The 26,854-nt window shown below is 48.0% G+C and overlaps 1 protein-coding gene across 3 annotated transcripts in view; it reads right to left on the bottom strand.

Moving 5' to 3' along the window:
• SIM2 (SIM bHLH transcription factor 2) overlaps nt 1-20,852 on the bottom strand; it is a 61,422-nt gene extending 40,570 nt beyond the window's left edge. The window contains exons 1-3 of one of the 3 annotated variants that reach the window (XM_077781706.2): nt 19,091-20,852; nt 9,498-9,580; nt 5,224-5,313 (exon numbers count right to left, since the gene is read on the bottom strand). In XM_077781706.2, the coding sequence (XP_077637832.2) occupies nt 5,224-5,313; nt 9,498-9,580; nt 19,091-19,265 (348 nt within the window). In that variant the 5' untranslated portion in view covers nt 19,266-20,852. Of the gene's footprint in view, nt 1-5,223; nt 5,314-7,358; nt 8,119-8,220; nt 8,933-9,497; nt 9,581-19,090 lie in introns of those variants that run through there. The other 2 variants (XM_085587249.1, XM_085587245.1) reach the window with 2 other exon arrangements.
• Nucleotides 20,853-26,854: the final 6,002 nt, after the last annotated feature.

Consider the following 26,854-nt stretch of genomic DNA (forward strand, 5'->3'; position numbering starts at 1 on the left):
TGCACCTTTTCCCACAGGATTCAAAGGGTCAGAGGTCACGGGTTTAACCAACATTTCATTTTTGTCCAGGAGTTTATGTCTAAAATTCAAGCCTGAAATTCTTTCTGCGATCGCGACTGGTTTTCCTTGTTATACCACAGAAAGTGTTTTTATTCTGGTGGGTTTATTTGCAACCTCAGAAAAATCAGCAGGAGGTGAAGGTGCAGCGCTGACTGTGGGCAGTTTTGGTGAATTTTGGGTGAGTTTGAGATGGCACCTCTGAGTTTTTTAGGTGATGGGGTTTATTTTTCCTCTACACAGGCAGGAAGGGTGAGTTCAGCTCACATCTTCACTGCATGGTTCAGATGGTCCCAAGACCCTCAGTTAAAGACTTTTTAAGGAGTTATTGACCAATAAAACACTGCTAAAAAGGATATTTATATTTTTGACCCAATCCTTAAATATTTCATCTTATTAAAACCCATGTTACAGTTGAGCTCTCTTAGCCAATCATGCACACAAACCCACAGTGCTGCATTCTGAACTCCTTGTTTACCTCTGGAACTGCTTTTATTTTTATATCTTAAACTCTAAAACTCTAAACTTTCCTTAGCTGAACCTGTCTCTGCTTTAAACTACAAATCCACATTCTCCCTTCCAGCACCTAAGTTTGGGAGCCTTTTCCAAGGTCCCAGATGAAATCCTGGATTTAATTCTAAGTTTTGGCGTCCAGGCCCAAAGTTCTGGGAGTTCCCTGCATTTCACATTCCAACAACTGACCCCAAAATTGACTTTTAAAATTGACTTTAAAACATAAAACCACCAGCAAAGAGATGGGGGCTAAGGCAGAGTCAAATAACCAAAATATGGATCCATAATTTGGAGCCTCACCCCTGCTAGGCACATTTTTTAAAGCCTACAGTGAAACCCTGAGAAGTTTAAAAATATGGAAATTCTACAGTTCAATTCATAAAGCTCTGAATTGAACTCTGCAATTGCCTCAGGTTATTAAAGCAACTTCCTTAATGCTGTTTTTAATAGCTGTAAATACCAAATCTCAGCATTTCCTACTAACAGGGACTTTATGAGGAACTCAGATTTTTTTTTTTTTCCAACCAAGGAATGATTCATAATAAACACACCGGGATAAGTGGATGGATTCTAGAGCAAATAATTACATATTTTTCCTCTCACAGACCCATTGAATAAAAACAAAATAAACTCCATGGAAAGTTCTGATATTTGAGGTTGAATATTTTAAGATTTATCAAAAGTCAAAGATAAGCCTGGCTCCTTCATGGATCCAGCAAACTGCTGGAATAAACTCCAGACCTTCCAATTAAATTAAAATTTGTCGTTCCCCATTGTTCCCCAAGAGGATTTTTCTTTCTTTTTTTTTTTTTTTTCCTGCTCCAGCTGAGAGCAAATCGAACTCCAAAGGCACAAATGAAGTGGCAGGGCCACAAATGAAGATGTGGCCTTTTCAGAATGGTAATTCTAAAAAGATATTTTATTAATATACTGGTTAATATTTATAAATATATTATAGATAGTAATAGTCTATTAATAAAATATATTAATTGTATTCATAATTACATTAATTATATTAATAAAAATAAGATCTTTTTTCAGAAACTCTGCTTCTGAGGCAAATCCCTGCCTAAAAACAATCTTTAATTCTGGATTGCAATGTATAACTGGTTTAGGCAGCCTGGCTTTTGCTCAAGCTGTAATTTCTCCCTGCTGAAGTTCAATCCGAAGTTCAATTCAAGCAGAAGATAAAGGCCACTGTAGCAGGCCTCCAAAAACAGCCTGCAAAAATCACATTAAATGGCTTTTTTTTTTGTTTTTAATTAATTTAGTTTAAATGTATATTTTGAAACAAACGGCACTGGGAGTGGAAATTGATGTGTGGGCTAGTTAATTGTCCAATTATTTCATTTAAATTTGTTTCTGTGCCCACTCAAAAGGGTTTTTTCCACTCAGCACCGCTCAGCTTGCTTTGGCACTTGTTGGAAATATAACGTGGAATTATGATGGAATTATTATTATGGGATATATTATGGCTGGCTGAATTTCCTTCTCCTGCCCAAGCCCCTCCTTGTCGATGGCAGGGGCAGAAATTCCAGGATTTCCAGAGCAGTGGGAACAAGAATTCCTCTGGAGGCCCTGGGAGCTGCCAGGAATATCCCGGGGAAAATGGATTTTTATTTGGAGAAGTGGGAGAAGGCCAAAACCGATGCTGGTGCTGCTTAAAGCAAAATTATCCCTTCAAAAAGAGAATATTGAGGCAGGGGAAGAACAGGTTGGTGATAAATCCAGATGGAATGTTGTAAATAAATTTAAAAATACATTAAAAATAAATGTAAAGGTTTTGTTTGTAAATAAGTTTTATCAATAAACCCCTGTTCTCTGTGAATTTTTTGTGTTTTGAGAGACCCTTAAACTTTAAATCCCACAGCTTTCAAGCTCTGTTGTTTCAAACCTCTGCTGAAGTGAAAGGTTTGGCATTTTGCTGATTAAAAAAGCAAATTTTTTTGCTTCGTTTTTTTCCTTGCTGAAGGATTTTGCTGCCTTTAAAAAGCCAAACCTCCTGATTTTCCTCAGCACTAAGAATTTATAGATATTTCCATGCACATGGAATTCAGTCCGTGCAGATGACCAGGAGGGATAAATAAAATTAAAACTTGTGTGACACTCCCTCTTCCTACAGGGGCCAAAGTCTGTTTAGTGTCCCATTGATCCCATAATTCTTTAATTTTTACAAATTACTGAGTTAATAATAACAGGAATAATTACAGTAATAATAATAATAATAATAATAATAATAATAATAATAATAATAAGAAGAAGAAGAAGAAGAAGAAGAAGAAGAAATAAAATAATAATGATAAAACTAATAAATTAATATAATCATTATAATGATAATGATGATGATGATGATGATAATGATGATGATGATGATGATGATAATAATAATAATAATAATAATAATAATAATAATAATAATAATAAAGCAGCCTACAAGATCTGGTGGCTGGATATTCCTCCAAAAGAACAATTTCTGGGCAAAAAAATGGGAAGATTTTGGGAATAAAAGAATTCAGGACAGGGAGTTTCTGCTCCTGGAGGGAGGATGGGAATGCTCAGTGCTTTGGGCTGATGGCACTGGTGAAATGATGGATTTTAGCAGGAAACTCCTGAATCCTTCAGGATTTAAAATTCAGGGTGAGAGAAAGCCAGGCTGGAAAATGAGTAGAAAAGAAAATCTTTGTGTGGGGAAGTTGATTTTCAAGCAAAGTGAGATCTAAAGGAATTTGAGTATGAATTAAGTGGCGTGAAGCAACTGAAACTGCACCATAACAGAGTGAACAAACAGAACTAAAATGTTTCCTGCTCATATTTTTAAAATTAGCGGGTAAAAAAAAAAAAAAATGTATTTATGGTGGCTATTTATTCCCAAAATGACTTTTTAAAGAAGATCTTAGGGCAAGAAGGGTTTAGAAGTGGTTTTTATGGGTTTATATCCTTGTTTTCTCAACCTCTGGAGTTCTATTTTGTCTCACAGCCCCTAATTTTTATATCACTGTTATAAATGCACATTTCTTTCAATTAAAAATATGGATTACCACCAAAAAATAAAAGTACACAAATCATCCCCATTAAAACTCCCCTCTCTGTTTATGGAAGCAGCCACGGGATAAATTAACCAGATATTTTCAGAATATCCTCCTCTCACCTTTCATATTATATTATGAATATTCTATATTCCATATATTCTCTAATATATATATATATTATATATATTTATATATATAAATATAATCTATTATATATATTCTATATTCATTCTATAATATTCTCACCCTCATCTCCCCTGCTGCTTAGTCTTTATTCCAATTCCTTTATTTCTTTATAAATGGTTGATACACAACTGAACACTTCATTTCCTTGCAAGTCTCGTCCAGGGCATGCTGGAATTAATGAGGATTTTTTTTAATGGGACTTTGGCAAAAATTAGGTCAGGTGCTATCAGTGAATTTCCGCTCCAACCAAAGGCATGGAAAGTCAAATTCTACAATAAATTCAAGTTTTTTTGCCCCATGCCTGTCCCAAGAAGGCAAAAAAAAAATTAGAAATGTCCATCTGAGAGGAAAAAAAAAAACCCATAAAAGCCCTCCTGGTTCTGGTGCAGAACAGCAGTAAAGTGAGTTTTATGAGTTCTATCACAACCATATAAAACGCTTTGCTGGAAACACCACTGAGCTGGAAAAACTCCGGAAAAACTGCCCTGAATGCCATGTGAACACTCATAAATCTGCGCCCCTTTTAATTTTTATTTTTATTTTATTATTTTGATTTTTTTTCTCCTCGCCCGGCACATTTACCATAAGCCCCCTGTTCCACAGGAGATTTCGCTGCCTTCCGTAGGCAGCCCCAATATCTGACACAATCTAAAGCTGCCGGCCTGGAATTGGGAGTTTTATTTTATTTTATTTTTGGGTTCGGGCCCTGCCTCCAGCTGCAATTTGCAATATCAAATTATTTATGGCCCTTCTGAAAGGTAATGAGGAGTCGAATACAATGAACAAGAAGAGATATAAAGACAGGCCGATGTGGTGGCAAGGAAAGGGAATTTGAGTATTTAACCGAAGCCTTTTTCAAGGAGGGAAAAAGGTTCAAAGAGCCCGGAAAAAAAAAATTAAAATAAAAAAATTAATTAATTAAAATAAATAAATAAATAAATAATAAAAATTAAAAAATAAATAAAAATAATAAAAATAATAAATAATAAAATAATAAAATGATAAAATAATAAAATAATAAAATAATAAATAATAAATAAAAAATAAAAATAAAAATAAAAATAAAAATAAAAATAAAAATAAAAATAAAAATAAAAATAAAAATAAAAATAAAAATAAAAAAATAAAAATAAAAATAAAAATAAAAAATAATAAAATAAAAAATAAAAAATAAAAAATAAAAACAAATAATAAATAATAAATAAAAAATAATAAATAATAAAATAATAAAATAATAAAATAATAAAATAAAAAATGAAAAATAAAAAATAAAAAATAAAAAATAAAAATAAAAAAATTAAAAATAAATAAAAATACAAAATAAAATATAAAAAATTAAAGACTTGATATAAAGGAAAGGCATCGGTGTGAGGGTCCAAATGTGTCTTTTAGCAGTTTTATTTTATTTCTGCTTTCGGTGCCAGAGCACACCCCATACCTGGGACAGGCCGAGGTGCACGGATGCTGTTTCAGAAATGTACATTATTTTGCCATCGGACGCCACGACGAAAACAAAGCCGTCCAAAGTCTGAAATAAAGAGAAACACACAGGGTAAGAAGCAAGAAATCTGTTGAAAGCATTGACAGCGGGGGAAAAAATAAAGAAATTAATTAAAAAAAAAAAAATATATATATATATATTGGAGGATGATTTCTGACCTCAGCAGCACAATTTAAGGAAAATAAATTTTTTTCTGATTTTGTCCCCTTAAACTCGGGGGGATTGTGAAATCCACCTCGTTCCCCTGCTGCAATTTCAGGGAATATTTTGCTGTAAATTCCGGTTTTTTTAGTGCTTTAGCTCAAATCCTGAGCGCTGGGGGAAGGCAGACTCTACTTTTTTTTTTGTGGCAGACTCTACCTTTTTATTTGCAATTTATTTAATGGCACCACGAGCAGCGTTGAAATTCGGCCGCGTTTTCATTTTCAAGAATGTATTTTGGAAGAGAGAATTCTCTGCTCTGTGGCAACGTGAACTCCCAAAAAGGAAGCAGAAAAAGTCAGCATCCAAAATGTAATAAGTATTTTGACAAATTAATTTTTATTTTCATTTTGAATTAATTTTGAATTTTTGAAATTTGAATTTTTGAATTTTAACCAATTAACAAATTTGAGTCTCAAGGAGAATTTTCCTTCCGAAAAGAATAAACCAATTAATGGGTGGCTGTGTAGAAATAATCCCTCCCTTCAATTTCGAGACTTTCTGATCTAAAAAACCCCACTCAAGCTGACCAACCTCACCCACTGTCAGCATCCCAAATTATTTGGATATTCACAAATATCCAAATATCACAAATATTTCTCGTTGAGTGGGATGAAGTTTTCTCCTTTGCAGTCTGCAAACCTCAACCAACTCAAGCTTGAGATCCAATCCTGCAAATTCTCCTTGGCAGGAGATTGGCTGGGAGGGCAAATGTTGCTCGTGTGAGTAACAAAAAAAAAAATAAAATAATAAAGTTTGATTTAGTCAGATATTCTTTATGTGAGGAAAAAAAAAATCATGTGCTAATAATAAATAAATAAATAAATAAATAAATAAATAATATATATATAATTAAATAAATAATAAATAAATAATAAACAAATCTATAAATAACTAATAAATAAATAAATAACAAATAAAAATAAATAAATAAATAAATAATAAGAAATTATATCTAATAAATAATTAATAAATAAACAGTTTGCTCAGCCAAAATTTGCCATGATTTGGCTACAAAACCTCTCAATTTGGGTTGTTTTTTTTTTTCCCACTTGATTTTTCAGTGCCCAATTTCAGGCATTTTTTTTTCAAAATTATTGGATAGCAAAACATCTGCATTATCTCTACCCAATAGAGAAATCTTTGATCAACACTTGACATGTGAATATCAGGGAATATTCCCACATGTGAATATCACTGGAAAATATATTTGGGAGAGAAAAATAATTTTTACAGTGCACAAGTAAAACAAGCACCTGTTTTAATCCATTTAAAGTCGCTGAACTGGGAGAGAAGCAATAAAATCCTCTAGTGTCACCCCAATAAGAAAATATTCCAAATTATTCTCTGGCCTAATGACTCTCCAACATATAATTGAAACCAGATTACTCTTTGCCCCCCCCCCCTTTTTTTTTTTTAATAAGCATAAATTAAATTTTGTATAAATATTATAATGGGAAGTAATGTAGTTTTAGCCACATTTTTGGCTTAAACACTCTTATCTTGCAATTGCTTTATCCTCTGTCATTAATAAACTTGGGTTGATGCTGCTGTTGCTGCAGCACGTCCCGAAATTTCATGTACAGGGGAGGCAGACTGAAGCTGAAAATTCACATGGAAAATTTCAGTCTAAGAACTCTTAAAAAATAAAAAAATTAAAAAAAAATTTTTTTAAAAGTTTTTCAATGAATGTGGGTTTATTAAAACCTCCAGCATTCGTCGCTCAGAAATAACTGAGCCGTAAAATGAGAGTCGCAGGTGGTCAGCTCTTAATTTGGTGTAGATCCAATTAATGCCAGACAAAATGGGGGACAGCAAAGATTTCTGCAGTTGGGTCTGTATTTTAATAAATAAATTTCATTATTATACACAACTAGAACAGCTTTTCCAGGTGGCTCCAAAACAGCTGAGAGGGCAGCAGCTACTTGAAATAAAATTCCAAAGTGGGAAATCCTCCCCAGGAGATCATTTTGAGCTCTGCCATTGCCTGGATGGTGTCGGTGCCTCCCAAAAAATCGCATTTTTCCGGCGGGAGGCGGCTGATGCTGTGGGACCGCAGGGAAAGGAGCGAGCAGGAAATCGGGGTGGGGGGAGAAAAAACACCCGTGCTGCCTTTGGTTCACGTAGTAAAAAAACAAACAAAAAAAACCCCACAAAAAACCAAACCAAAACAAAAAAACCAAACCAAAACAAACAAACAAAAAAAACCCAACCCCCCCCCAAAAAAAAACAAACCCAAAAAAACCCCCAAAAACCTAAAAAAAATCAAAACAAAAAATCAAACAAACAAAAAAAAACAAACAAAGAAAAACCCACTATAATAAACAGAGAGAGAGATAGATAGATAGATGATAGATAGATAGATAGATAGATAGATAAATAAATGATTTTAAAAAATATATTTTTATATAATATATATTGTATTTTATATAGAATTAAAAATTTTAGATAATTATATATATAAAATATAGAAATTTTATTTATATAATAATTATATAGATATAATTAAATTCTATAATTAATTAAATTATATCTATATTATATAGATACCATTTAATAATTTAATTTAATAATTATTAAATAATTTAATTATATATAAAATTGTAAAAATTATAAAAGCATAAAATTATATTAAAATTATATATATATATATATATATATATAATTAGTTAAAAGCAATTTTAATTTTTTTTTTTAATCCCTCCTGCTGGCACCCTCGCCCTGGCTACGAACTTCCTAAATTCCGAATTCCGAGGAATTCCAGAGCATCCCGATGACTTCACCGGGACTGGGAACAGCGGGATTCCCAGGCATTAAGTCCCGGGAGATCCGATGCAGGTGTTGTCCCCTTCCAGGTGTCACCGCTGGGGACACGGTCCCCTCCCCCGGGGCTCCGCGGGGACATCGCGGCACTTTCGGGGCGGCTGATGGAAGATTTTGGGGTGGCGGAGCTGGGCGTGCACAGAGGGGATGAGCGCCCCGACACCAAAAGCGAGGGGAAAAAGGAAATAATGGGAATATGAGTGGCTGGTGCCTCTGGTTTTCTGCTCTCCCGGCACGGTGAGATGAAGGCTTCAGCTGAGGAGCGAGGGGAGGAGGAGAAGGAGAAGGAGAAGGAGAAGGAGAAGAGAAGGAGAAGGAGAAGGAGAAGGAGAAGGAGAAGGAGAAGGAGAAGGAGAAGGAGAAGGAGAAGGAGAAGGAGAAGAGAAGGAGAAGGAGAAGGAGAAGGAGAAGGAGAAGGAGAAGGAGAAGGAGAAGAGAAGGAGAAGGAGAAGGAGAAGGAGAAGGAGAAGGAGAAGGAGAAGGAGAAGGAGAAGGAGAAGGAGAAGGAGAAGGAGAAGGAGAAGGAGAAGGAGAAGGAGAAGGAGAAGGAGAAGGAGAAGGAGAAGGAGAAGGAGAAGGAGAAGGAGGAGAAGGAGGAGGAGGAGGAGGAGGAGGAGGAGGAGGAGGAAGAAGAGGGGGAGAAGGAGGAGGAAGAAGAGGAGAAGGAGGAGGAGGAGGAGGAAGAAGAGGGGGAGGAGGAGGAAGAGGAGAAGGAAGAGGAGGAAGAGGAAGAGGAGGAGGAGGAAGAAGAGGAGGAGGAGGAAGAGGAGGAGGAGGAGGAGGAGGAGAAGAAAGAGGAGAAGGAGAAAGAGGAGGAGGAGGAGAAAGAGAAGGAGGAGAAGGAGGAGGAGGAAGAAGAAGAGGGGGAGAAGGAGGAGGAAGAAGAGGAGGAGGAAGAGGAGGAGGAGGAGGAGGAGGAAGAAGAGGAGGAGGAGGAGAAAGAGGAGAAGGAAGAGGAGGAGGAGGAGGAAGAGGAGGAGGAGGAGGAGAAAGAAGAGGGGGAGGAGGAGAAGGAGGAAGAAGAGGGGGAGGAGGAGGAGGAGGAGGAGAGGAGGAGGAGAAATAAGAGGAGGAGGAGAAAGAGGAGGAAGAGGAAGAAGAGGAGGAAGAAGAGGGGGAGGAGGAGGAGGAGGAGGAGGAGGAGGAGGAAGAAGAACCCCTCACCCCGGGTTTTCCATGCGCCCTACCTGAAGCAAGTGGGATCCCAGCTCCATGGCCACGTTATCCAAAGGGCCGATCCTGCTCGGCTGTCCCCAGGCGTCCCCCAGACCTATAAAAAACCCCCAGGGTTTGCTCAGAGCAGCGACCGGGGCTGCGTCCCGGCCGTGCTCCCTCCTCCCGCGGAGGGGGCAAAGGCCGAGCCCCTTCCCCGCGCAGCTTTCGGGGGATGGTTCTTTTCCTGGAGCACGGCGTCCCCGCGGATGCGCGTTCCCCGAATTGTCCGGAGAGCCCCTCCAGGGATGCGGCCGCTCCCATGGCCCGCCGGGCCCGGCCCGTGTCCCTGTCCCTGTGTCCCTGTGTCCCTGTCCCTGTCCCTGTCCCTGTGTCCCTGTCCCTGTGTCCCTGTCCCTGTCCCTGTCCCTGTCCCTGTCCCTGTGTCCCTGTCCCTGTGTCCCTGTCCCATTCCTGTCCTTGTCCCTGTGTCCCTGTCCCTGTCCCTGTCCCTGTCCCTGTCCCTGTGTCCCTGTCCCTGTGTCCCTGTCCCATTCCTGTCCTTGTCCCTGTGTCCCTGTCCCTGTCCCTGTCCCTGTCCCTGTCCCTGTGTCCCTGTCCCTGTGTCCCTGTCCCATTCCTGTCCTTGTCCCTGTGTCCCTGTCCCTGTCCCTGTCCCTGTCCCTGTCCCTGTCCCTGTCCCTGTGTCCCTGTCCCATTCCTGTCCTTGTCCCTGTGTCCCTGTCCCTGTCCCTGTCCCTGTGTCCCTGTCCCTGTCCCCCTCCCTGTCCCTGTCCCTGTGTCCCTGTCCCTGTCCCTGTCCCATTCCTGTCCCTGTCCCATTCCTGTCCTTGTCCCTGTCCCTGTCCCTGTCCCTGTCCCTGTCCCTGTCCCTGTCCCTGTCCCCCTCCCTGTCCCTGTCCCTGTCCCTGTCCCTGTCCCCTCTCTCTGTCCCTGTTTCCTGTCCCTGTCCCTGTCCCTGTCCCTGTCCCTGTCCCTGTCCCTGTCCCCCTCCCTGTCCCTGTCCCTGTCCCTGTCCCTGTCCCTGTCCCCTATCCCAGTCCCTGTCCCCTTTCTCTGTCCCTGTCCCTGTCCCATACCTGTCCCATCCCTGTCCCTGTGAGCGCCCACCCGCGGTGGCCGAGGAGGAGGATGAGGAGGTTGAAGATGGCCGGAGCTCGGTGGGAGCTGTCCCGATTTCACCTGCGCACGGACGGGCCCGATAGAGCTTCGCCCCCCGGCCCCGTGTGACCCCACAGCGCAACACCACAGACTGATCCCACAGCCCATCCCCACAGCCTGATCCCACAGCCTGATCCCACAGACTGATCCCACAGCCCGATCCCACAGCCCGATCCCACAGCCTGATCCCACAGCCTGATCCCACAGACTGATCCCACAGCCCGATCCCACAGCCTGATCCCACAGACTGATCCCACAGACTGATCCCACAGCCTGATCCCATAGACTGATCCCATAGACTGATCCCACAGACTGATCCCACAGACTGATCCCACAGCCTGATCCCATAGACTGATCCCATAGACTGATCCCACAGACTGATCCCATAGACTGATCCCACAGACTGATCCCATAGACTGATCCCACAGCCTGATCCCACAGCCTGATTCCATAGACTGATCCCATAGACTGATCCCACAGCCCGATCCCACAGCCCGATCCCACAGCCTGATCCCACAGACTGATCCCACAGACTGACCCCATAGACTGATCCCATAGACTGATCCCACACCCCATCCCCACAGCCCGATCCCACAGCCTGATCCCACAGACTGATCCCACAGACTGATCCCACAGACTGATCCCATTGCAGGACCCCACAGCCTGACCCCACAGCCTGATCCAACACCCCATCCCCACAGCCCGATCCCACAGACTGATCCCACAGCCCGATCCCACAGCCTGATCCCATAGACGGATCCCACAGACTGATCCCACAGCCCGATCCCACAGCCCATCCCCACAGCCTGATCCCATAGACTGATCCCACAGCCCGATCCCACAGCCCGATCCCACAGCCCGATCCCACAGCCTGATCCCACAGACTGATCCCATAGACTGATCCCATAGACTGATCCCACAGCCTGATCCAACACCCCATCCCCACAGCCCGATCCCACAGCCCGATCCCACAGCCCGATCCCACAGCCTGATCCCATAGACTGATCCCACAGCCCGATCCCACAGACTGATCTGACAGACTGACCCCACATCCCGATCCCACATCCCGACCCCACAGTCCGATCCCACATCCCGACCCCACAGCCCGGCCCCACAGTCCGATCCCACATCCCGACCCCACATCCCGGCCCCACATCCCGATCCCACATCCCGGCCCCACAGTCCGATCCCACATCCCGGCCCCACATCCCGACCCCACATCCCGATCCCACATCCCGGTCCCACATCCCGATCCCACATCCCGATCCCACATCCCGATCCCACATCCCGGTCCCACATCCCGGTCCCACATCCCGGCCCCACATCCCGACCCCACATCCCGATCCCACATCCCGATCCCACATCCCGATCCCACATCCCGATCCCACATCCCGGCCCCACATCCCGACCCCACATCCCGATCCCACATCCCGATCCCACATCCCGATCCCACATCCCGATCCCACATCCCGATCCCACATCCCGGCCCCACATCCCGATCCCACATCCCGATCCCACATCCCGGCCCCACATCCCGACCCCACATCCCGGTCCCGCCCGGTGCCAGCCGAGGGTTCCGGGCGGAGCCGCCGCGGGGCGGGCAGGGCGGCGGGCCGGGTGTGCGCTGATGGCGTTGCTCGGTTGCCTGGCTGGTTTTGGCTTCCAGGGCTAAAAGGAGCCTCTCGGCAGCCCCCGGAGGAGCCGAGGTCGCCACCGTGCCATGCCGAGAGCTGGGCATTCCTGTGGCACCTGGTGGCACTGCGGTCACTACCCCCGAGGGATGGAGGGGAAGGGAAAGGACGCGACCGCATCCCTTTTTGGAGAGACACAACAACCCTCGGCTTCCGCGAGGCCTCAAAACCCAAAAAGGGTGGGGTTTTTGTTTTGTTTTGTTTTGTTTTGGTTTGGTTTGGTTTTTTTTGCCTTGGATGAAAGGCGGGGATTCGGTGCTGCCAGCCTGGAATTCCACAATCGGCCCGGCTCGGGGATGCCCCGCTATGAAACCGAGCCCCGCGTTTTCCCCCGGTGCCCTCTGGCCGCCCGGGGGCTTCCAAAAAAAAAAAAAAAATCTCCTTTTTCCCCTCCGGAATGGGAGGGAAAACCGGCAGAAATCCCTGCCCTGAGCTCCAGCTCCGCGATTCTGGATCCCTTGGTGCTCTGGCCGCTTAAACCCGGTCTGGGAATGATTTGGGGGATTTCTCTCCACTCTTGGGGCATCCCTTGGGATGGGCAGGATCTCCCGTTGGAGGGACGAGAAGGGGCGGGGAGGACGCGGAGCTTCCCCGAGGTTTGGTTCCCTTCCCGGCGCTTGGCACCCCCGGGAAAGCGCTAAGGAACTTCCCATGCCAGGCAGGGGACACCGGCGACCTCGGCCGGCCCTGAGCCCTCCTTTTCGCCGTCCCGAGGCAGCAGCAGCACCCAAAAAGAGTGGTCTGCATCCCCACCCCGTGTCCGCCTCTCCAAATTCTGGGAATTCCCCGCGTTTTCCCGTGGGAAAGGGAAGAACACCTTCCCTGTTCTGAAAGAAGCGCTGGGAAATTTGTTCCGGAGGGCCAAACGAAAATTCGCCCTTCTCTCCGCCTTTTCCCAATTCTCCGTTTGGAAAAGGCTCCTGAACTTCCAGAGACACGACAAAATTGTTATTTTTGCTGAAAGGCTTTTTTGTTTCTCGGGAGAAACAGTTTGGGAATCGCAGAGCCATCCTGCCGTTTCTTTCCCGAGACGGCAACAAATGCAAACTCCGGAGTCCGTTCCTGGTGCGGCGGGGTTTGCCCTTATTTCGATTTACTAATTACAAATTTGGAAATATGAGACTGCAAACCTACAAAGAGAGTGGCGCACAAGCTGTGCAAAAACTGCCCTGAGCTCTCCCATTCCCAAAGACCAAGCAGATTTATTCCTTGAACTCTTACGAAACTCTTCAAGAACGAGCCGCGTCTCTGCCCCACCCGTGCGAGACAATTCGCTCCGTCCTGTCCTTTCTCGGCATCCCAAAATCGACTTTTGAGGTCCTTTCCTAGCCCGGAATAATAATTTTTAAAAAATGCCACTTGCTCAGATTTGGTCCCTTTGGAATTCAAAATTGGAGTCGCAATCGCGAACGCGCATCAAACGTAAACACGTTCGGCGGATCAGCCTGGCATTCGTCTGAGCTTATTTTAAAGCCGGTGATTTTATCATTTAATCCGCCAGCAGATCGCTTTAAAGGTGAAAACGAAACGAATAAAACCTTACATTCGAATGAAGGACTAACGCCCATTAACTTCTCCTCCGAGAGATTTGCAAACGCGCCTTCCTGGAAATGTATGGATGCCATAGGCTCGGCCTGGCTGCTCCTGCCCGGTAAATAACTCCCAAATTCGCTCGGTGGCCTGGAGCGAGGCCAAAATCCCGGGATCCACAGCGAGCCTTTCCCGCACCGCTCCTGCGGAACGGGGGCTCGCTGGGATGGGAGGCGATTTTGGTATATACACATTTATATACAAATATACACATATTTATGTACAATGATATTGTTATTACAATTATATTATCCCTGCCTGGGGATGCTGCCGGGTGTCCCACACGGCTTTGTCACCGCACGGGCGGTTTGGAAGGGGACATTTCCAGATGTCCCCTCGCAGCGGGAATCACCCGGCCCGCGAGAGAATTCCCTGCCGGCGCGGGCAGCTGGAGCATCCTCCCCGCAAACGCTGGGAACACCCGTGGGGGTGGCCCGGCCCTGAGCGCGGCTCCTTTGCCGTGCCAGAGGCTCGGGGATCCCCCACATCCATCGGGCTGGGGGGATTCCGGCGCTGGAAGCCCGGAGAGCCGGGGCTGGGCTCAGCGGCAGAGCCCGCACGGCCCGGAGCCCCTGCGGGACTGTGACTCGCCACTCCCAGGCTCAAACTCCGCTTTTTCGGCAGCCACGGGCGAGATGAGCCTCTGTCCTGCTTTTCCCGGTGTTTGGAGCGGTGTGTGTCCCCACCGGGCAGAGCAGGACCGGGATGCCTGGCAGGGAGAACCACCGGCCCCAAGCGCGGCTGTGCCCCGGGCACCGCGGGGCAGCTCCGGCTCCGACAGCTCCGGCCCGGAGTCAGAGGGGGTTTTGTACAACACCCCAAAATTCCTGCTGCTGTTGCCGTCCCGCTCCCTGTGGCAAACACGGCCAAAATGCCCCTTTTGACATCTCTGGCTGTTTTTCAAAGTACCTCGGCACTCACTTTGTGCCATTCGCGCATTTCCCTGTTTCCAGGGAGGCAGCGGGGTGAGTGGAACTGAAATAAGATCTAGAAATATTTGGGAACAACTCCCACCTTCGCTCTCGGCGTACACAAGTTCGTCCACAAGTACATTTGAAAGCCCGGTAGCTTTTCAGCTTGGGATTCTGCTAAAAGAATTACTTAGCCATGTATTACGTTCAGTATCGGGTTGCCCTGTAACTTGGAGTATTTCCTTTGTGTCTGCTGGGCTGTTCCCCGGAGCGCAAGGTCCCCCAGCCTTCACAAGGAGCAACGACAAACCCTGGGGGCTCGCCGCCAATTCTGCTTTTTTTTTTTTTTGGGTTTTCCCCGGCGCGGTTGTGCCTCCCTCGGCCGGGAAAACCCCGGGGATATTCCAGAGGGGCAGCCCCGGAGCTCCATGGAGGTTTGTGCCCCTCGTTGAGGTCCGAGGCTCTGCTGTCACGCCGGGAGGAGGGGGCGAGGGCAGCGCTGACACCGAGCCCCGTCCGCAGCGGGGCCGGGGGATCTCAGCCCCGACGGCACCGCTGGATCCCGGGGTGGGTCCGGAGCCAGCGGGGAACACCCGAGCCCGGCCAGGGGAAGGTCTGAGAGGGGGAAAGCCCCCAGGTCACGTTTTGGGAAGGAGCAGAGCCGGGCAGGGATGTGCGGGACCACCCGCTCCTCTCTGCGGGCTCAGCCGAGGACTGAGCGGTGGGAAGGACGGGCGTAAAGATCAAGAGTTTTATTTTATAAAACTAAAATTTTAAAAAATTAAAGGGTGAACTCCCAGGAAAAAAAATTGAAGAAGCAAAAAAATGGGGGGGAAAAAATAACAGATTTGCCCCCCAGGACACCGGCACAAACCCGGCTCTCCCCGCCGAGCCCAACCCACCAGATCGCGTTCAGAGGCCCCAAAACGAGCGTCCTGCAGACAGCGAGGTCACGGGCAGACCCACGGCAGTGACCCCCGCCCTTCCCTTCCCTCCTTCCCTCCCTCCCTCCCCTCCGGCCGGGAGAGACCGGAGCGACCCCGCCGCTCGTCCCCGCCCCGACCCCGCAGCGCGGGGCCGCCGGCTCCCGCCGCCTGGGAACGGCCCCAGGAAAAGCCTAAAAAAAGCACTTTTGTTTTAGTAAGACCTTTAATGTCACTATTAGCGGTTAGTACAATAGGGGCTGGCTTTCCAAAAAGGGATTACTCACGCCTCGCGCTTTATTTATTTGTTTAATTCATTAACGAACATTTTCGGAGCGCGTGTGACCATCAGATGAAATAGCTGCGATTCGCCTTGATTTTCTTAAAATATACATTCGTGGCCAGGTTTAAATGGGGACCGAACACTATGAATATTCCTAGTAATTTCTATTGTCTGCCTCTCGGAATAAGGAAGGTCTGAGATCTACCGCTCCGTCACTTTATTCAGATTATTTTGTATTGCGCACACTGTATTTAGGGTCACATATTAATTTGCTCGCTCCCATCCTGTTTAAACAACCATAAATGTCCAATTTCATAATCGGTTTTGGACACTGCGTCGGGAATGGGGGAGGGAGAGGGTGACGATTTCACCAGTCCGCCGTAACCGGGGGGCAGAGAATCGCAGTTTTTAAACGCGATTCATTCTCGCCTCTCTTTCATTAGCTCCTTTTCAAAATAAAAAAATTAAAAATTAAAAAATACTGACAGCGGAAGGCGACTCGTGGTGTATTTCTGTTCTACAGCAACAAAGCCGTGGCAACAACAACAACAACAACAACAACAACAAAAACCCAAAACACGAGAGAAGTCGGTGTTAGAGAGCGGGAGGCTGGAGGCTGCTGTGTCCTGACTTTAACTCCTGAATCTCAAGGTCGCAGCGGTACCGCAGGGCACAATCTGGGATATCGGAGCCCGAACTTGTCCCTTGCAGGGTTTGCACTGCGAGGGTGAAAAGAGACGGGGTAAAAATCCCCTTTCGCTCTCGCTTCTTTGGAGTTTGAGCGGGTTCTGCCCATCTTTGGGAAAATCCTGGCCGGGCTGAGCAGGAGACCTGTCCCAAGCCCTGTCGGGTCTCAAACTTTTCCTAAACTACGTGTGGAAATCAGGGGGTGAGCCTTCCACCGAGGGGTTTAAAACCACAACCCTCTCTCTTTCTCTCTCTCTCTCTTTCCCTCCGGTCTAGACGGAGCTGGAAGCCAGGTCTGAGCTGGGCAGCGTTTCTGGCCGTGCTGGCCGCAGTTAGTCCGGGCCTAGCACGGCTCTGGTGGCATCTGAGACCTGTCCCCACCACCCTGCCACCCCTTGAAGCCTCCCGGGGTGACGGCTGGGGCAGCTCGGGGTGCTGCTACGTGCCCACCTTCATTTCACGGCCCCACACCCGTCGGGTCCAGCTCTCGCCATGGGGCTCTTCCCCCCGGGGCTCGCTGAGCCCAGGATTTAACCTGAGACGCCTTTCCGGGCTGTTTCCCCTCCCAGTAAAGCCAACTGGAAACCAGTAGCCGACTGTGAGGAGGGGGGATGGAGGATGGACAGAAGGACGGACGGATGGGGACCCCCATCCCCCCCTCCCACGGGCAAATCCCGAGAGAGAGGGAAGTTTGGGTGATGGAAGAAACCCCCACTAAAAAAAAAAATCCTTCTGCTGTCGCTTCTGCCCGGCTCCCCCTTTTCCCCTGCACCCTCCCAGGCACTAAACGCAGGGCTCGGCGACCGGAGGAGGTAATTCCCCCGGCCTGTTATCCCTGGATGCAAAGCTTTGGTTTAAAATGTATTTCCAGCCGTACTTAAGACGATGAAAGATCAGGAATTCGCTGTATGCATTTAAACGTTGCCCTTAATAAGCAGAGTGTGCGGAAGCGCACGCCCGGCCTGTTTAGGGAAGACAGACACATAAAACACAGCCGAGCTGCGGGTATAAACCTGCTCTGGGGTCGTCTCGTCGCTCTTGAGGATCAGCAGGGCTGGAAAAGCCGGGACGCATCCAGCAGCATCTCGAAACGTGCCGCTTTCCCTCCCTCCTAAATCAAAGGCGTTCGGGGGCATGATGGCCAGGCACGGCCGGCGAGTGATCCCCCCCCTCCCCTCCACCGCCCCCCTCGAAATTACGACGCTCTATTTCTCATCGGGAAATTTCCCGGTGGGGAATAATGGCTGGAAAATGCGGCGGAGCAGCGCCTCGCTCCCCTTGCTCCGCTGGCTCGGGAGCGCACACTAACGGAGCCCTGGCTTCCCATAATAGCACGGCTGCTCCGTGCTCCCGAAATTTCTGAATTAAATGGCCACGACGGTAAGCTTTGCTCGGGTTGGGAGGGTTTTTTTTTTCTCCCCCGCCCTCCCCCTATTTTATTTCTGGTTGTGTTTTTCTTTTTAGCCTTGTAATAAAGCTCCTTAGAAACCGCGCCGGAGAGCAGACCTTCCCCTGCGGAATTTGCTAATTCCTTCACCCTGCTCCTAGTCCGGAGAGGCACAAACAAACGACAAAGCGGGGCTGCTGGGCTTTATCCAGCCACCCGCAGGCGCTGCCCGGCGCTTCATTCCGCGCATCAGCTCCGCGGCCGCACCGGCAGCCCGGCCGGCCGGCGGCTCCGCACGGCTCCCGGCCCGCAGCCTCGCCTCGCCCTCGGGGGGAAGGCAGGAGCCTCCCGAGGGGTTGATTTGCCCCAAAGCCTGCGGGGAGGAGGGATGGATGCCGGGCCTCGCTGCTGAGTGTCCCCGAGAAGAGCCACGGGAGCAGCGGGGTCGCGGCCGGGCTGGGCTCGGACCCTCCTTCCCCTCTTCCCCCTCTCTGCCCGGCCCCGGGAGAAGCCGCAGGGCCTCGCTGCCTTCATTCCCTGGCTCCAGAGAGCTCCAACCGAAACAAAACCATAAGAACAACCACACGGTTTGGGTTTTCTTTGCCCCGAGGCCGTGGCCGGACGGGAGGAGCCGTGCCCAGGGGCCACCCCCGGGCTCTCCGGGGCTGGACACACGAACCGAGGCCGCTCTCATGGGGACGGTCCCCCCGAGCCGCCGGAGCTCAGCGGCAGCCCAGGAGGAGGGCGAGAAAGGGGGGACGAACCGGCCGGCTCTGCCTGCCGCCGCCGCCGGGCTCGGGGCTCATTCCCAGCCCGCTTTTCCCTCAATCCCTCTTCGTTCCGAGAGCCTTTCAGGCATCCCCTCCCTCCTGCCAGGGCGCTGATGGGGTCGTGCCCACCCCAGCGCCCCCTCCCCGCTCCGCCCCGGCCTCCCCGTCCCTGCCGGGCTCCCGGAGCCCCGCGGCTGCTTTTACCTTCGGGGAAGACGGCTCGCATTTTCAGGTAGCTGGTGGTGAGGCGGATGATGGACGCCTTGTCCAGCTGCGAGGTGATGGCCGAGGGCAGGGGCAGGAGTTTGGCCAGTTCGTAGAATTCTCCATTTTCTTTTTCCCGTCTAGTCTTTGCCGCGTTCTTGGATTTTTCCTTCATCGCGACTGCTGCAAGGCGGGGATGTCACTGGCATATTAGACCCGGTTCTTCCGAATGGCAGGGGGCATGGATTTCGACTGCAGAGTTAGGATTTTCGTTTAAGGAAGGCGATTTACCCAAATCAAATAATTAACAATAATAATAATAAACGAAAGGGAAAAAAAAAAAGACAAAAAGGGGAGGGAAAAATAAAGCTAAACCAATCAAACAAAAACAACACGAACAGAAATGGTGCGAGGAGAGGGGAGGCGATCTCTGAGCTACCAGCAGGACGGGAAAGCCGCTCGGAGGAGGCAGTTCTGCTCTGACCCTGCAGCAGCGAGGGCTTCGAAAGCCGGACTGAAAGATCCACGGCAACCCCCGTCCTCTGCGTGCAGCTGGGAATCGGATCTTGATCTTCTCCTTAACGGGGAGCAAACCGCTGGATTCCCTTCACCGAACGATTTCTTCTACTCGATCCTGCCCCATCCAAAAATAATAATTAAAAAAAAAAATAAAAAAGGAAAATAGAGCGTCCATGCAAGAAATCATTGGGCTAAGCAAGCTGAACCATTTTTGGACATTTTGTCTCTCAAGGAGAAAAAAAAAAAAAAAAGAAAAAAAAGGAAACCGAACGCTGCTCGTAGAACGAAGTGCAAAATGAGCTGGTCCGGAGCCCGAGATGCCGAGGACACGACGAGCTCCCCGCCGAAGCGAAGTCAAAGCCGGTGCGTGACTGATGGCTGGGTGCTCCGCAATCAGCAATCCTCGCCCTGCTCCTCTCCGCCCCGGGCGGGCTCCCGCGGGGCGCCGCTGCTCCGCCCGTGCCCGAGGGGCTCCGGCAGCGCCGGGGCTGCGCGGCCGCCGAGCCCCGCGGGGGCTGCGGGGGCTGCGGGGCTGCTCCTGCCGCTGCGGCCGCTGCGCCCGGCTCCAAGCGTGCTTCTCATGCGGAGTCAAATTAAAGGATCCGTTTTCCTCCTCGGGACCAGTGCCACTTCAGCGTTGTCTCTTTCCAAACAAGTCCCAGCGCTGGCAAAGGCGCGGCATTGATTTTGTTGCTTTTTATTTATTGGTTTGGTTGTTTTGTTGTTGTTGTTTGGTTTTTTTTTTTCCTTTTAAAGAAAAAGAATTCGAAAGATAGGAATCTTCCCTCTCTCTGGTTTTTTTTTTTTTTGGTTTCTTTTTTATTTGTCACGTATTTCAAGAGCGAAGCGGTAGCTCTTTGGCAGAGACATGCCTTTCAAAGGCAAGGGGAGGGTTTGCTACATTCACCTCCCGCAATTCGGCAAAGATCGAAGGTAAAATTCCACTCCTCTCGGAAACCACAGCCGCCACGCTCCTCGTCTGAAAGCACCGATATCTCCGCTTTTTTTTTTTTTTTTTTTTTTTGCCTTTTTCCCCCCCCTCCTTTTCTTTCCTCGCCTGCTTTATTTATTTATTTATTTTTCCCAGGGGCAGAAGGAGCTCTGAAGTGGACCTCTCGGTTAATTCTTTAGCAAAGGCTGCGGAAAGCCAGGAGAGCCTCAAGAGGGGAGGGGATAATGTATCCGTGACGTGTCCTCCCGCGCAGCTCCCTCCGAGGGACCCAAATCCCGAGGAGCCGGCGCAGAGCCGCAATTCGCCCTTGCGGGGGGACGGGAGGCCGGCCCGGGGGGAGCCGGGGGCGGGGGCAGCCCCGGCCCGCTCCCACCGAGCCCCGAGCCCCTCGCTGCCCTTCTCGGTGACCCCGAGCGGGCCTCGCCGCCCCACCCGGGGCGCAGCTGCCCGCGGGAGGGGCCACGGGCGACGGTGACACGCGTGGGGCCCTTGGCCAGCCCCGAGACCTGCCCGCCGTGTTGTGGGTCTGGGTGAAGCGTACCTGGATGCACGCACAGGTACGCGTGGCTCCGATAGGCACGGCACTCATTTACGCCGTCTGTGAAATGCCCATTTTGCACGTTTATATACAAATATGTACACACTTGTATACAAATATATATACATTTATGTGCAAATATGTACTCATTATATACAAATATATACACACATTTATGTACATATATATACACACTTGTATACAAATATATACACATTTATGTCCAAATATACACACACTTGTATACAAATATATATACATTTATGTGCAAATATATACACATTTATGTCCAAATATACACACACTTGTATACAAATATATATACATTTATGTGCAAATATATACACATTTATGTACATATATATACACACTTGTATACAAATACATACACATTTATGTCCAAATATATACACACTTGTATACAAATATATATACATTTATGTGCAAATATATACAAATTTATGTACATATATATACACACTTGTATACAAATATATACACATTTATGTACAAATATACGCACACTTGTATACAAATGTATATACATTTATGTGCAAATATGTACACATTTATGTGCAAATATGTACACATTTATGTGCAAATATAGACACATTTATATACAAATATATACGCATTTATATACAAATATATACGCATTTATATACAAGTATATACACATTTATGTACATATATATACACACTTGTATACAAATATATACACATTTATGTCCAACTATATACACATTTATAGACAAATATATACACATTTATATACAATTATATGCACATTTACGTGCAAATAGATGCGCATTTGTGTACAGATGTATTCTCGCACTCCCCTCGTACGCGCCGAGGAGGGGCCGAGCTCCGGGGGCGCCGCCCCGCCGGCAGCCGCTGCTCATCAGCCCCCGCCGGGCTCCGCTGACCGGGGCTTAACCCCGGAGCTGCCGGAGCAGCAGCGCCCGGGGCAGGATGGAGCAAATGAAGAAGATGCCGGGACCCCCGTGCCCCCTCCCTGTGCAGAGCTTGTCACCCAAGCCACGCCCGGGTCCCTCGCCATGTCCCGAGTGAGGGAATTCAGCCCAGCCCGGCCCGGACTGAGCCGTGCCCGGCCAGGTTTAACCCGACGGGAACCCTCGAGCAGCGTTTGGGGACACAAAGCCGCGCTTGTGTCGCTGTCCCACCCACACAGGGACACAGCCCCAGTCCCTCTGAGCCACCACCCGCCGCGGACACGCGTGGGGATTAAAGCAGCGAGGAAAGGAGAGGAAGGAGGGAGCAGCAGAGCCCGGCGAGACGCGGCTCCGCATCCCGGGCGCCGAGGGGGATGGGAGACACAATGCCCCGGTCCTTAATTTTAATCCCCGCCAGAGGCCTGTTTGCCTAAGCTGGCCCTGCCCTCTGTAATTATCCCATTAGAGCAGCCAGAGCCCGGCCCGGCCGCGCCGAGGGAAAGGCCAGGCTCTTTAACCTGCCCCGGCCACCGCGGGATGGCGAGCGGGGACGCTGCCCGGAGCTGCGGGGCGAGCAGCGGCGAGCGGAGCCCGCAGGGCTCCAGGACGCGCCTCTGATCCCAAATCCATCCCCTCGTGGCTCAGGTAGCCGGCACCGCGCCCGGGGACAGCGCAGGGAAGGCGAGCAGGGTGGGATTTAGGCTCGCAGGTCAAGGAAAGCTGAGCGAACCCCGTTTCTCCCTCCCGCGTTGCCCTTTTTACCCGAAAAATAGGGGAAAACAGCAGCCCTGTTCCCCTCTCTATGGGGACACCTCTCCTGGGTACATTGGAGATGCCAGATTTAACCCACCGCTGTTTTTATTTTCATTTTAACTGAAGCGCGCTCCGGCCGGGACTTTTTGCCGAGCAAAACAAACGAAAATTAATTTAGGGAAAAAAAACCAAACAAACAACAAAAACACAACCCAACCCAAACCAAAAACCCCCCAAAACCAAAACCGAAAAACCAAAACCAGCCGTCGAAAAGAAACTTCAGCTTTTCGGGGAAATTCTCAAAATTCAATGCAACGTCCGCCCGCCGCTGAAACTGGATGTATGCTCAGAGGTAAAAAAATAATGTCTATATCGGGGGAAAATATTTTATTTATACACAGATACATTTATTTTTTGCGGAAAATTAGCTGTATAACCAGGCAGGTCCTAACGGGTCCGATTCAACGAGCTCCGCGATCTCTAACCCCGAAAAGGGAATTTATGTGGGGCATTTCTGTGTCCTGTGAACAAAATATAGAATCAAACGATGGGGTGGCAAAGGGAAGCGTGAGAGGAACGTGTTGTGTTTCCAACAAATTGCGGTGGTTTGGAGAAAGGGCAGATTTGTGAATGTTTTCAAGAGAATCCCGACGGAAAAAGAAAAAAATCACGGTGCTGCAAGGGTGGCCCAAATCTATCGAGGTGGATTCGCGATGTGGAGCTCGGTGAGCCCGAGGTGGCTCCAGGGATTTCCATGCCACCCTTTCCATAAGAAACTCCTCGTCGGGACGAAAATAAATCAGGAGAAAAAATAAAACAATTTATTACTTAAATATTCAGATCATGTTTTCACAGGTACCTTGTGGACTCCTACACCGGGCACGCACAAACCCCACTATTATTTAACAACATTTTCCTTTTGCTTGGAGGGGAAACCCTCCAAAAGGGAGAGAGAGGCAGAGAGTTTCTTCCCCAGGTGAGCTGAGGAACATTTCCAACCTTTTCCTTTTTTTTTTTTTTTTTTTTTTTCCTTCCCAGGGTTTTCAGCTGGAAAACAGAGAGGAAAACGAGAGGCGAGAACAACCCCATCCACCCCAAAACAAACTTTTTTGGCAGCTGCCTTGTGCGGGTGGGTGCCCCGTGTCTGGGTGGCCACGGGGACAAGCCCGAGCCTCCAAGGGAGGGGCTCCAACACCTTTTTTTGGGGCAATTTCGCATCTTTCAGGCGTGGGGCACCCACGGCACCGCTCCCTTCCCATCCCCTGCCCCTCCCGGGATCCAAAGGAATTCCCAGGGCCGCTCCAGCCGAGCTTTCCAAGCACTGGCAGCAGGACGGTGGTTGCCATCCCCTCAAAGTGTCCCTGAAAGTGCCATTCTTGCCACAAAAAAAAAAAAAATCTTGGCAGCGCCGCGATTTTGGTATTGGTGTTCTCCTGCCTTTTTTTTTTTTTTTTTTTTTTAATTATTTTTTTTTTTCCCCCTCGGTGGAGGTTGGGGAGGAAATCGGGGCTGCGGAGCCGAGCACAGAGCGGGGTTTAACTTTAGTCTGATGTGCTTAGCTGAAGTATTAACTGTGAGAAATCCCACCAAGTTCCACAGGAAAGAAAATACCGTCAGATATTTGAACATTTCCAGTCTGCACCATCAGCATCGCTCCCAGCTCCAGGAGCAGCAGCGCTGATGGTCCCCGGAGGAATCCCCCGGATTTTTTTTCCTCTGTAACTACTGCTCCCAAGTGTGGCTGTACACACACAGCCGCTCACACACGCAAATCCTATAAATGCTAATAAAACAGATTCCTCGGGATTTGTTTAACTTGCCCCGGCACCGCCGTCCTATATTGATATTCAATGGGTTTCGCGGTGTGCCCGAGGATTATTGGTGAAGTGGAAGATTTTTTGGGATCAGCCTTCTAGGGTGCCACTCGGACATGTCCCTCCAGACAAGGTGGGAGCCACAAACATTGGCAATAGGGTGAATTCGAACCGAGCACTTGAAAGGGGAAAAAAAGGAAGTGGAATCTCGGTGCTGGAATGATGAAACTATGCAGAATCGAGGCCTCCGGTTGCAGGGGATCGTTTTCAGCTCCTTTCTGGAAGCTGTATCGCTGCTATTGTCCAACCTTTGCTGGCCACATGGGACACGTTTGGCAATAGGACAGAAAATTATTTCTACTGGGCATGAACTGGAAATATCCAGCTGGGGCATGGATCCCATTTCTAATCAGGGTGGAGGGAAGGAAATCTCAAGGCTCTTTCTTGTTACTCAGACAGCATTTGGAGGGTTTGTCAAAAGCTCCTCTCCAGAAAAAATACGGCTGTTTAAAAATGAAATAAGGGTTGTGGGGTCTTTTTTTTTTTTTTCCTACCCTTCCAGCTTGTAAATGTGTTTTTAGTTTTTTTTTTTTTTTTTGCTGGCCTTGCTGTAGGACAGGGTGCATGCTGTGTGTGGGGTGCAGCGTGCAACCCTGCAGGAGCTGTCAGAGTTGACGGACTGATCCAAATGGATGATATTTGCAAAAAATATGCCCAAGTTAAAAACTCTCCGTGCTCATGTTCGGGTCAGGTTTTCAATTTCAGTTTTCTAAGGAGAATAAAGTTGTTTTGTTAAGGTCAACTTAATGTTTTTCCCTCCCCACACACACACAGCCGGAGCTGGAATTCGACGAATTTTCTGAAAGTATTTTCATAGGGCTCTGATAATTGGTATTAATTATGACACCCAAAGTTTCGTGACCAAACATTTGCTGCTGCTAATACAAGCTGCAAACCATATTTTAAGTATGGGAGATAGTTTAAAAGGCAAACACTGGGAATAGGAGAGGGAGTGTATCAATCAGGGAGAGGAAGCTTCTTGGCTGGAGAAACTGGAAAAAACCTAGTGGGAAAAGCACACACTGGATCATTTTTACTCTATCTGTCTGAAATCCTTTGAACATTCTAAAAAGTTAATGTGAGTATTTTTATTTACTTTTTCAAAGTTCTGCTCAGAGATTTGTTTTCTCAGTGGTCCTTGGCTTATACGAGCAGTGTGACTAATCTAGTGGAGATGAATAATGGATCTGTGAGGAATAGAGGAATTCTGATTCAAAAACATTTCTCTCTTTTTTTTTTTTGGTGGTATTTTATGCTGCTTGGCATTCAATACATTATATAATGTCTGTCAGGAGGACTTTGGTAAAACTTGATGGTAAAGTTTATAAATACTTTAGTCATGATTTAGAAATGATGGATGGAAAACGTTATTTATGCATAATGCTATTTATGCTTAATTATGTGATGTTTTACTCTGTTCTGAACACAGTCATAAGCAAATGAATGTGCTGTCATTAACAACTGAACCTTCGATTTCTAAATAGGTTTTTTACCATGGTCAGGCAGAGAAATTTAAGTAAAGAATGAGCTTTTCACAAGGGCCTGGAGCACGAGGGGCATGGAGGGGATGGAGAGGGAAAGCAGGAGTTCTGGCCAAGGTCATTTTTGGGAACTCAAGACCTCAGGACTGCAATGGGATCTGGATCAGCCAAATCTCCAAGGCAGGAACTGAAACCAGCGTGGAATTCCCAGAGTTCAGCCTCAGCAAGGCAGGAGAAACACTGGGAATGAAGGGAAGGGAAGGGAAGGGAAGGGAAGGGAAGGGAAGGGAAGGGAAGGGAAGGGAAGGGAAGGGAAGGGAAGGGAAGGGAAGGGAAGGGAAGGGAAGGGAAGGGAAGGGAAAAGGGAAGGGAAAAGGGAAGGGAAAAGGGAAGGGAAAAGGGAAGGGAAGGGAAATGGGAAGGGAAGGGAAATGGGAAGGGAAAGGAAAAGGGAAGGGAAGGGAAAAGGGAAGGGAAGGGAAAAGGGAAGGGAAAAGGGAAGGGAAGGAAAAAGAGAAGGGAAGGGAAGGGAAGGGAAGGGAAGGGAAGGGAAGGGAAGGGAAGGGAAGGGAAGGGAAGGGAAGGGAAGGGAAGGGAAGGGAAGGGAAGGGAAGGGAAGGGAAGGGAAGGGAAGGGAAGGGAAGGGAAAAGGGAAGGGAAAAGGGAAGGGAAAAGGGAAGGGAAAAGGGAAGGG

Source organism: Lonchura striata, chromosome 1 (genome assembly GCF_050655825.1).
Source record: "Lonchura striata isolate lonStrDom1 chromosome 1, ASM5065582v1, whole genome shotgun sequence".
Lineage (NCBI taxonomy): Eukaryota > Metazoa > Chordata > Aves > Passeriformes > Estrildidae > Lonchura > Lonchura striata.